Source organism: Cyclopterus lumpus, chromosome 8 (genome assembly GCF_009769545.1).
Source record: "Cyclopterus lumpus isolate fCycLum1 chromosome 8, fCycLum1.pri, whole genome shotgun sequence".
Taxonomy (NCBI): domain Eukaryota; kingdom Metazoa; phylum Chordata; class Actinopteri; order Perciformes; family Cyclopteridae; genus Cyclopterus; species Cyclopterus lumpus.
In genome coordinates, this window is record NC_046973.1 from 16439738 (window position 1) to 16451920 (window position 12183).

At 42.4% G+C, this 12183-nt stretch overlaps 2 protein-coding genes across 4 annotated transcripts; one reads left to right on the forward strand and one right to left on the reverse strand.

Moving 5' to 3' along the window:
* Positions 1-1449: 1449 nt before the first annotated feature.
* On the reverse strand, positions 1450-7277 carry si:busm1-163l24.3. Of its 3 annotated transcripts, none has more exons than XM_034538771.1 (6): positions 7003-7148; positions 6001-6187; positions 5614-5717; positions 2733-5516; positions 2090-2298; positions 1450-1990 (listed from the first exon to the last, which is right to left on the reverse strand). In XM_034538771.1, exons 1-6 carry the CDS (start codon positions 7090-7092, stop codon positions 1903-1905), a joined length of 3462 nt encoding a protein of 1153 aa, XP_034394662.1. In that variant the 5' UTR covers positions 7093-7148; the 3' UTR covers positions 1450-1902. The 3 variants fall into 3 exon arrangements, with proteins under 3 accessions (XP_034394662.1, XP_034394663.1, XP_034394664.1); XM_034538772.1 differs by lacking the exon at positions 7003-7148 and adding an exon at positions 7178-7277 and having other exon boundaries at positions 1451-1990; positions 6001-6184; XM_034538773.1 differs by lacking the exon at positions 7003-7148 and adding an exon at positions 7178-7254 and having other exon boundaries at positions 1451-1990.
* Positions 7278-8040: 763 nt separating this feature from the next.
* On the forward strand, positions 8041-11627 carry phb (prohibitin). The gene is made up of 7 exons (XM_034540394.1): positions 8041-8160; positions 8685-8782; positions 9681-9842; positions 10117-10259; positions 10374-10490; positions 10584-10679; positions 10824-11627. Exons 2-7 carry the CDS (start codon positions 8698-8700, stop codon positions 11034-11036), a joined length of 816 nt encoding a protein of 271 aa, XP_034396285.1. The 5' UTR covers positions 8041-8160; positions 8685-8697; the 3' UTR covers positions 11037-11627.
* The last annotated feature ends 556 nt before the right edge of the window (positions 11628-12183 follow it).

A 12183-nucleotide genomic window follows, 5' to 3' on the forward strand; every position in this document is an offset into this window, starting at 1 on the left:
TCTTTTCCTGTGGCCGGTGCAACATTCGCAGTCCAAAATTCCTCTCCATATCACCTCCTTCTTTCTCCATACACAATCATAGAAAATAAAACATTAGTTTGACATTTGGAATTTGAAATCGCATGCATTCATCGGCATGTGGAAAACCTATTATAATCTTTCAACATTTTCCCCTTGGTTCTTTTGAGCTAAGATGCCTTTGAGGTGGACTCAGTCAGTTGGGCGGATGGCGGCTGCCTGAGAGCACTTCCACCATGCTGAAGCTGCAGTGTAATGTCATCCTAAAATGGTTTCCCAGTCATTCCAGACACTTATGCAAAAGTGCTTAGCAACTCAGAGATGCACAGGAGAAAAATAGTGTTTCAAAGATTAAATAAACAAAGTGATAAGTTTCTGAACATTTGCAGTTTTACATTTGATATTATGAATTAACTCGTAGTTTTTGGTTTGAAAAGACAATGAGCGTAGTATTTCCAATAGCTCCTCTTCCGTCTGTCTCGGCCCGTATAGCTGAATTCCCTTACAGGCACCCACCATTCACCTCTGAGGTTTTTATATGGTTTCTCAGGTCATTCCATACAGCAGGTTTCTTCATGTAAGAAACTACTTCATTTTGCATTCACTAACACACAAACAGCGTCATTCAGTTTCACTGAGTTCACTGCACAAACCGTCGCACCATGCATGTTCTATGTACGCTTAATGTACTCCCAGTCAAAGGGCGAGGTTCTGACTGGGGGGGTTACATCCAAATTCAGAGCCATCTGCCTATTGTTTCCTTAGCAGTCATTTACACATCACAGCAACATTGCAGAGAAGCTACAGAAGTACAACCTGGCTGAGCTTGTCATGTACAGTACTGGGATTCATGTTTAGTCGACCAGAAAATAAGGCATGTGTCTATGCACAGTTCACACAGTCTCTTTCCACGATAGTTCAGTCGTCATGTGGTGGCGTGGTGCGACGGAGGAGAATGCCCATCCACTGCCCCCTGACTCCTTTCCCTCACCCTCAGAATGGGCTCTTTCAAGGCCAGCTGGTTCATTCATGATACACCTTAACTTATCTCTGGGAATGTTTCAGAAACTCACTTCACATCTGTCCCACTACACACACACACACACACACACCTGTTGGCATTCAGTCACCACTGGTCATTTTCCACAAGGCATACGCAACAGGTTGATTTCTAAGCTAGTTCTCTCTCTGTCCTTCCTTGTGTTGGTGGGTTTTTTTTTTCCTGGTTACAATCACTTACTCCTCGTCTCCACTTTGTTTTTTAAACCCTTTGAATTGATGCTGCTTCTGTGCTTGACTCTGGGTTTACTGCGTGGTGCCATGTTGTCCACATGGCCTCTAGAGCTTGTAACGCTTCAGTGTGTAATGTTACCATATGCCTTACATGTTTTCCAGGACTAATAAAAAAAAAAGAAAAAGCATAACAAAACGTCAGGAGATGTGCTCTTTTATTTCGCTGTCCATTCTGGAAAATCTTTACAAATATAATCTCACTCTTCAATATTCTACAAATATCTTTCTGGTATTGCTTCCTAAACTACAAGATCCTTAAAACTACACAGGGCGGTAAAAAATGTGATATCTATATACAGTACCATGCACTTATTTTACAGGCTGAAACAATGAGGAACATGTTCAGGAATGCTATGTGAACTGAATAAGACAACAGTGGTTGGTCACCATTTTCATCTACACACATTTTGAAGAATTTAAACTTAAATCGTCTATCTTGAAGAAAGGAATGGTGAGGCGGTAATGAAATAATTGCAACTACAACTATTATGTGAAAAACAACACGATAAAAGTTGACACTAATCGCCATATAAACACGGAGAAAATGATTATAAAACTGCTTAAGAAATCCTCCTCAGATTGCTTTCATTCTTAAGATTTGGCTGGTGGCTCTCCAATCCCTTTGGCGGTCAACACTTCAGACAAGCGAGTCAAATAAGTGGAATCTGGGTAACCGTTCCTGAGAGACACAAAAAGAAGACCGTTCAGTGTAGATACATGGACTAATGTGACCTTTAACCCTACATCTGTGTTAGACATTCACACTGGCCTCACTCACCCTGATTTGCCTCCATTTAGGGTGGTCTTGTGTGGGATGCAGTCCCAGCAGACTCTGGCCCGTGTGTCTTTTCCAGTCACTGAGAAGGTGAGTCCCTTCCTGAGTGCTTCTTTCAGCCGTGGCACCAGCTTACTCGCCTTCTCGCCGTCGGGAAGAAAGGCTTCAAACACCCCTCCTTGAAATGGTTCTCCTGGAGAAGGTTGACCCTCCTGGTAAGACAGAGGGTAAAGACCACTGTCGTAAACACAATCTTTGGATATCCTCTTGCATAAGCTAAAACCAAAGTATTGATATTAAAAGCTCTATGTGATACCTGAGCACACACACCATTCATAAAGAATGGTAACTTACCTACGCACAATGGCACCGTGTATTTTCCAGTACTCTATCAATCATACTCGTTAGACATATAAGAGTCTACTATATTCTACTACAACACAAAATAGTGTATCTATAACATACACATACCGTCTCTGGATTATAGGCCTTAAACAGAACTATTTCTGTGAAAACATTTTTAAAAAATCCTATTGAAACAATAATATAGTTTGTTGTCCCGTCCTAAATGAAGATCAATAGGCCTTCTAGTACATACCAGATACAACAGTCATCAGTGAGAATGTGTGTAAAATAAGCCCCTCACCCCTTGGACACCATCCGGGATGATGTAAGTGATCTTGATCGCAGAGTCGGCGTGGTAACCAGGAACAGTGATGTTTAGTTTACAGCATTTCATTTTAACCTTGATGCCCCGTGTCGTCGCCTCTGTCTCATGGCAAACTTTGCAGTGGACGTGCACAGTGTCCAGGCACTTTGAGCACACGCTAGCTCCACACTTTGTTTTCATCAACATCTCACGCTCTCCACACACACAGATGCACCCCAGGCCTCCAGGACCGTGTTCCTCTGGTGGCTCCTGGACCTCTGCTCGTCTTCGCTGCATACTGTCCTTGTGGGTAGAATGGATAGTTCCCTCTTTCTTATGAAGGGCCATGTCTTCATCCGTAGGGGTTGTTGTTGTTGACATGACGTCATTCACATGACTCGCGCTATCAATTCCTGTTTCAGTGTGGCTGACAAATGGCTCAGTCTCCTGTCCATCTGTCTCCGCCGTTTCCCTGTTTTTTAACTTTTTCACTTTCTCTTTAATGACCGGGTCTTTCCTCACTAACAGTTGGTGAATAGCTCCATTCACAAGCTCTGTCTCACTGAAGTCCCTTCTCTGGTCTGTTCTCCTTCCCTGGCTACTATCAGTCCCATCGGCTTTGCTTGTTTGGCTCTCTAGCATCACCTGAGGGTTACTGTAACAGTGCAGGCTCGTACTTTGGTCCTCATTCATTTGCAAACATGTGGTTGGACTCCATTTGGAGGTAGAAGGGCCAGAGAGCTCCTGTTGTTCAGGAATTTGGGCCGGCTCTCCAGAAAAAACCTCCCGCAGTGTAGCGCCTACTTTAGAACACAACACTTTCGGGCCGTAAAGATATAAACCCTTATTTAAAATCTGCACGGTCACTTTCTTGAACCGGCCCTGCACCTCAGCACAACACGCCTGTAAGATTTCATCTGCTCCATCAGTGATGCCCAGCTCTGACAGGTGCAGCGTTTGCACAGAGAAGTCTACACAAACCGAATCAACCAGCTTCTGTAAACCTAGCTGACATGAACCCACTTTGGATGAGTTTGCCCCTCTTAAGGTGACAGTCAGATTACAACTACCCTCTGAGCAGCTCTCTTTCATCTGGACATCAGAAGTCAGGTCGTCCACTCGGGAGCTGTAGGCTTCTTTTATGTGCTTCCACATGGCACTGGAAACTGTAATCTCTGCATTGTAGACTTCCCGCTTTTCCCTCCCTGTTTGGAGACTGAAGCTAGAGGACCTCGCCCTGTCTCTGACTGTCGACCTGGCGGAGTCGTCTTGACTCTTCCGACTCAAAACTTGGGCCTTCTGCTGAGGTGTTCCCGAGAAACTCCTGGCTCGCTTCAAGGTGGATCCAGATCCAGCAGGTGGAAACATAGTACTTCCTGACGAACTGGACTCAGTTGTGCTGAAGGGAGATGTTACACTTTTTGGTCCAGTATCAATTAAATTTGCTTTCGAGGAGGTTTTATTGGGCATTGAAGCTTTTGAAGGCAAAGCATCTCTACTCTTAAACAAGATGTCCCCTCCAGTGTTTTGGGCTAATGCTCTGGAGACTCTTTCATCAGAAGTCCCTGCTGTTTCTGACAGTACATCATGACTTAATATTGGCCCCTGGTGTGTTTGTCGAATGGGAGGCGAGAGCCCCCATAAGGTGAAGTCAGTTGGTCGACTGCCTAATGCAGCAAGCCCTGAATCCTTAAACCGAGCAGCTAGTTTATACTTTCTGGATCCTTCAGCTCTCCTCTCATCCTCCTTTGACTTCTGCTCATTTATCCGGTCACCCTGAGAATCTGCAGTGGAGTACAAGGTATGGAGGACTCTCCGCTCATGAGCACGAGTTGATGAACCAGAGTCATTTGGAGGATATCTAAGAAGACTGGCTACATCCTCTTTTTTACCCCTCACTTTGCTAGGGCCCAGGAGAAGTAACTGCTTTGCCTCAGACACATCACTAGTGCTCCCAATAATGTAAATATTTAGGTCATCTTCATTCAGAAGAAGCTGAGGAAATCTGACACCTAAGGTGTCCATCAACCTTTGCTGCCCCCCCCTGAGGGACAGGATACTCTTGGGGAGCTGGTCTCGACAGATCTTGGTCTCGTTCTCCTCGTAAAGCCTACTTATTGCCTTTCTTGCCAACTTCAGGGACTCCTGATCCTGGCCATCCTCCCCCACTCCTGTTGCTACGTGCAAAAACAGAGTAGTCAACCCCTGATTTGTCATATCCACTACATCAACACCATACTGACTAAGGATGTGCTGGTATTCCTTCCTGCAGTGTTTCTGGAGATACCGGAACATGTCTGCATCCACAATTAGTGAGAAGTCCTCCTCTGATGTAGTAGGATGCCCAGGAAGCTGCAGAGCTGCACCCTCTGTCTGGCCAGTATCTTTCAAAACAAATCCAGCAGGTGAATGGTCTCTATGTGGGCCGGGGTTGTACGCATCGGAGGGCCTGCCAATGTGAACTTTCTCTCGTTCTCTTTGCTTATTAGGTTTACTGCTCTGACCCTCTGACTCTTGAATATGAGGCTTCTGCGCTGTCTGAAAGGACCTGGCAGGTTGACCCGAGTCTTGGTTTTCGGCTGATTGTGGGCCTTTGGGATGGCCAAATAGTTGTGCCAGAGCAGCCTGGACATTGGAATAGGTGCCATTCAATGTGCACAAGTCCTTGATAGCATTGTAGTTTATCTGGATATCAGGGTGGCTCTTATTAAGGCTTGTCAGTGACTTTATTCCCCCAGGAAGATGCCTGTGGTCAACAGTTGCTGATAAACTTAGGATGACCTACGGTGATGGAAGAAGAGAGACAACAAACACTCAAGGATTTAACCGTCTACTCAGTATTTGTTGAAATGTTTTCTAATCTTCGGCTGAAGTATACCTTGTCTGGGTCCAGGCTTTCTCTGTGCTCAGTTACAATGACTTTATACTTCTTTTCATCCACTTCCAGAGTGTACCGTCTGTGTTGGATTACTCTCTGTGCCACTGTGTGAGAGGGGTCACCAGACAGAAATCAATCTCAGTCTGTAAAGCATCCTGACTAAGCCCTTTACCATTGCCTACTCCATTGACTTACATGTCACAATTCCAGCTTAGTGTAAAATACTGGGCACAGCCTACATAGTGATACAAGTGGGGTAATGTAGATACTATAATATAGTTAATTGTATTTGCACACCTGCATGTCTCTGTCATGGAATCAAGTAAGTATCCAGAAAAATCTACCTTCCCTACACTTCATATATGCACACACCATGACCCTACTGACCTCCACTGTCGTCAAAGGTGATGAGGGCAGAGACGGACGTTGCCTTGACAATGGTGACAGAGTTTATTTCCCCTCCTCCATTCCTGGCTCTCTGGAAGTGAATAATTAGCTTGTCTTTCAGCCTGTCATCCTCAATGTCAGCGGGCAGACCGCTCACCCTCACAGTCCTGCCCAGCTCGGCCATCTGCTGGGAGAAAACAAATCACTGCTGTGAAAAATAAGTATTTTAGGAGTCACTGCAAGACCGCAACATCAAAATATCAGGATTCTGCAGATATAGATCACCAGGATGATGACAAAAGGCCAAAACACAACCCCTCTTTATGAAGCTGTTAATGTCAAAGTATTGGCCAACCATCACAGACCCCACCCTTGCAAATGGGAAGGGAGACATAGTTGATAATACACCACCCTCTATTGGGGTAACTAGGGGACTACATCAACATAACTCGAAAATGTCCATTTCAGGTCATCGCCAGTTAGACTTTTGTTGAAATGTGAGTAAATAACTTGCCAATCTCCAATTTATTAAGATATCTCCAATCCCTCTAAAGCTGATTCTCTAATACATTGACAGACTAAGATGATGACAGCTTTTGGTAACTGATGTTTGAATAACTTAATGCCATAACTATTAGATATTTGAAGAAAAACTACCGTGTTGCCTACTCTTAGTTCTAATCCCCTCGTGCAATATGAATCTAAATCTATAAATCCCCCCAAAAATATTTCCGATTGTGACAGATGGTGAAGTTAACGCCCCTTCCACATTCACACCTACAAGTTTGCTGCTGCCGTGTTGGCAACTCATTTACAAAGAATAAACTGCTCAACAAACTGCACATGCTTATCTTTAATAACTACATGTCACGTTTCACACACAAAGACAATATACACATGTGTAATTGCAAAGTAACAATAATATTATTTTGAATTCTAAACTATTTTGTTCTGATTTGCAGCAAACAATGTTGTGTTTATATCGATAGGGTGTCAACATACAAATATCTCGAGGCGAGCAGGAAAGCCACATTCGCAGAGCTCGGTGTCAAGGAAGGGGAGAGAAATCAGAGAAATCTGCCTTTCGCACATCGACGATCTTCCGTTTGCACGTGACGCTGTTACTATCCGACACAAAACATCTTGGATATCTTTAAGATGTGTAACGTTTACTGACCTTACAACCGTTTCACCGTCGATTCTCACTATCGTTCAAAGACCGTCACACTTTACAAGCCATGGAGGAAAGTGAAACTACAAAACTGATGTGTGATCTGTCGTGTCCACGGTAGGGGGCGACCGAGTGCCGTCTCGTTGCAGATAACAAGTAGGCCCATATTTTACAGTCCTGCGTGTGTGTGCGTGTGTGCGCGTATATGACCGCAGGTGCTGAATGGATCAGTCCTCCTTGCTCCTAGAATTTCACAAAACAACAAATAACAGAGAAAAGTCTTTTTTTGTTGTCTTTTCTAACCCACAGATCATCTTATGACCCCTACGATCTATGTTGTGACCCTTAGGAGGGAACCTGATTCCTAATGTGGGAATCACTAAATGTAATTACCTAGCTGTATATAAAGAAGTTGAAATTAGCTCAAACTCAATCAGCTACAAAGATAAAATGTTGTTGCATTAGTATTATCAATCTGGTGATGTTAAATATCAGTCATACTTTTACTTTTGTACTTCAGTGGGCTTTTGAATGCAGGGCATTATTTATTACATTTGTGAATTGGTATTTATTTTAAGATCTACTAAAAATACCAAAGGAACCCATTGAGAATAGTTGATTGTAGAACATCTTGACCTAATAAATACAGAATGTGTGTAATATGGCTGAGGTCACCAATTGAACTACTCACGATTAATCAATTATCTAGTTTACTTCATAGAAACAAACTGCATAGACCACAATATGTTATAAGTCTAAAAATCGCTCGTTCATCTAAGGTCCAACCATACTCTAAGAACCAGTAGGTGGCAGTAATGCATCATTACGTTGAAAGACAGTCACTTCCACGTAGCCGAAGAAGAAGAGGGTTGTATTTTGTCCAATCAGAGGCTACGTTACTACAGGCTGTGCACATGCGCTGTGGTCCAAATATTTCATGCGTTATAGGTCTGTCTGGTGGAGGTCATAGACATCTGAATAAAACCGAGGTGAGCGAAGTCTGTGTTCGTTGTTGTCACACTTTAAATGCTCAATTGAAAAGCAAAATGTGTGTTTATCGATAATTATAAAGCGAATTGGAGACGTTTTTGTTCTATACTCTATGCAAGACGTGATATCATAGGCGTTGAGACGTGCATGAGAGCCGGGACAGCAGACCCAGATAACGTGCGTACGTTTTCTGACACGCGCTTTATTTTGAATCTGTTTTAAATGATACATGTCATATTTTACACGTCTTGGACTCTCGAGATATAGTGCTCGTTTTATTCGGCTTAGCGTGGCATCTGTCTCGGTCTCGCTCCATGTTCTCAGTCCGCGGCTAGGCTACACGGTAATGCTCGCGAGCTAAATCAAGCTAACAGCCACAGCCTTGGCATCTCTCCACCCGAGGCCAAGGGTAACTGTTACTGGGTGGAAGGGATTTATACTGGCTTTATCAACACCGTCACCAACGGTAATGTTGGGGATGTCTACTAATTGTATTAACTCCTTGTCTTCTATGCACTTCTAGTGTGATTGCTGCCATGGCCAAGCTGTTCGAGTCTATTGGGAAGTTGGGGCTGGCGCTCGCCATTGGTGGAGGTGTTGTCAACTCTGCCCTCTTCAATGGTGAGTGCTTCCTCAGTTGGACACCTAACCACACAAAACAGTGTGCCAGTTTACCTAGTTGTTACCTTACTGGTGGACTCGAGAAGTCTGTGCAATCACAAGGTGTCTAATAAGACTTTTAAATGACTCATTTATTGATTGTGACGTCATTGCAGTTTTAAGATGTTAGACTATTTTAGTTAAATCATCACATTAAACATCAGCATCAATTTCATATGGTGGTCGAGAGAGTTAAAAACACTGCAACTTAATACGTTGAAGCAGGTTTATTTGTCACATACACTATTTTACACAGTACGACTCCTACAAAACACTATTAAATATACTAAGAACAAGTTAATGAAAATAGCATTGTCACTACTTTAACCACAAATAGTCAGCATTTGGAAGAAAAAAATGCTATAAATAAAACGCAAATTAAGAAATTGACTACATAATCTATAGAATACAAAAGTAAATCGCTATGTCTAATTCAATGTAGCTACATAAATATTTCAACCATTCACCAGTCATGTTGGCAATGAAGCCAACTAGGCCTATTTTTTATTGTTTTTTTATAATTCTGATTTTATGATTCTGATATTATTTGATCAACTTGCATGTTTTTCTTAAACTTCTATTGTGTTTTAACAAGATTTACAGAAGTTCTATATGGTCTGTTTATGTATTTGCAGTGTGTTTCTTACTGCTGAATTTGAGTTGTCAAATAATATATTTCCGGTAATGTGTCCTAAATAAACCCAATTTCAGTCCTGTATCAATGTGTAGCTCTTCAGTTATGAAATTTGCAAGATTTTAACCAATCAGGGCTTTATGTCAAACATTAGAAAAACACTGATCTATGAACTTGTACACACAAATCTCCTGGCAAAGAAACTAACTATACTTCTTTCTGCAGTTGATGCAGGGTATCAGGCTGTGATATTTGACAGGTTCAGAGGAGTACAAGAGACTGTTGTTGGTGAAGGTACCCACTTCCTCATTCCCTGGGTTCAGAAACCTATCCTCTTTGATTGTCGCTCCCGTCCACGCACCGTACCTGTCATCACAGGCAGCAAAGGTACATCAATTATCTACTAAATAGCTGTGATGTTTTCCTCACTTATTCTCATAACATGCAGGGTCTCTTTAAACTCTGTAGGCTGTATGAGTTCTCTGAGAATATAACTTGCCTCTTAATAAGGCTATTAAGGTGAAAAATAGGCTATAAACAGTATACTAACATTTGTCTACAAATTGCGCAAACATGACCGAAGAATGTAACTTTTAATTTAAGAAACAATGTTTCATTGGCTATTATGTGCAATAAGTTCACTTGAATAATTCCCCCACAGATCTGCAGAACGTAAACATCACATTGCGTATCCTCTTCCGGCCGGTGACCAACCAGCTGCCACGCATCTTCACCAGTATTGGTGAGGACTATGATGAGAGGGTGCTACCATCCATCACCACAGAGGTCTTGAAGTCTGTAGTGGTGAGTATCGGTTAACATGGTGGTTATTACCAATAAAACGGTGATGATTTTTTCCGTTATGAGCGTGATAAGCTGACTCCTCCAAATGTGATTTTTTTTTTTTTTTTTCCGTAGGCTCGGTTTGATGCTGGTGAGCTCATCACCCAGAGAGAGCTTGTTTCTCGGCAAGTCAGTGAGGACCTCACAGAAAGAGCCAACACCTTCGGCCTCATCTTGGATGACGTTTCACTGGTGTGAAGCTGCTGGCAAACTTTGCAACATTGTTCATGTGATCTCTTCAAATTGACTTTAACTTGGAGAAACACTTGTATTGTGTTCTTTCAGACACACTTGACCTTTGGAAAGGAATTCACTGAGGCCGTTGAGATGAAGCAGGTGGCCCAGCAGGAGGCTGAGAGGGCCCGTTTCGTTGTAGAAAAGGTAACATTGTAACTCTCGGATCATCCCTGTACTATTTGTACATTCAGAATTTTATATGCAGTCTCTATGGGGGAAAAGTGGATGGTTGAATTCCAGTTATTGTGAATTACTGCAAGCTCACAAAATCTTTTCATCTTGTTTCAGGCAGAACAACAGAAGCAGGCGGCCATCATCTCTGCAGAGGGAGATTCCCAGGCTGCGTTGCTAATCGCCAATTCTCTGATGGAGGCTGGTGATGGTCTGGTGGAGCTACGTAAGCTGGAGGCAGCTGAGGACATTGCCTTACAGCTCTCCCGCTCCCGCAACATCACTTACCTGCCATCGGGACAGGGCACATTGCTCCAGTTGCCGCAGTGATGACATCTCCCCTCATGTCCAGCCCAATCTTGCTGTCACCAGTCGTTACCAGGGCCAAGGAAGGGGTGGTTGCAGGATTCAATAATGGACTCTCAGCTTCACACACATTCCTCTCACTCTTTCTCTAACCAACTCTGGACTGGGCTCTGCTGATAGCAGAATGGTGGGAGACAAAGTGAGAGGTCTGCGATGGATACATTTATAAAGTCCACCCAGGCGTAAGGAAGTGGAGGGTTATCTATAGTACTTGATTTGAAAAAGATGATAATGCAGTTTATTAAATAAAGATTTGACTGTGCTACATTGTTTCAGAGCTTTGCATGTGTGAAAAGGAGCAGAGTGGTTTCACCATCAAAGAAAATAAAAACAGATTCCTTGAAATGATGAGATGATAAATTGTGAATAATAAATGCAATTACTCTGTTATTTCTGGTTGAACGATTCATTGATGTAACTTCTTTTTGTTCTGATTTACCAGAGTTCTGTGTATAGCTATATGCATATAGTCGTCCCTGTGTCTTTAGTTTGTGTGGAGAAAGTGTACGCAACATATTAAAGAAATAGCTGGGCTTAATAAATTCTTCTTTCTACCTCCCGGTGGTCATACTTATTGTTCAAGGCCTCAGAGGTAATTGTCCATAACTCTCTATTGAGTGTAATCATAATCACCACATGAGATAATTGCACCGCCATTAAAAAAAGTCAGTTGCACTGTTCATTGTTGCCTCCATAGCAATTGCCCTGGTTTTATGAAATTGTTTCTGCCTTAGGTAGCTTTGATATTTGATAATGTGGTGAACAGTTTTTAAACCTATAATGCAACAATTGATGGGGTTATTGTAGATATTTATTGGTATCAAAAATGTATTTTATTTTAGAAAAAGGAATGGTTTAAAAGATTACTGCACTTAAGATATATGTTATAACTATCATCTATTTTTGTAATAACTACTATACTATGCATTGTCGCGACGTTTATTTATGTTATAGGAAACTAAATCGTTCGTGGGAGTTTGCATAGGGAGGTGGGGCATTCTCTAAACAATTTAACGTAAGGCCTTGGGTGTCCAGGCCAAAAAAAACAAAACGTCAAGCTCATAAAATGGATGAGGTGTATAATAATAAAGAGTAAGAGTTGATGGTAAAA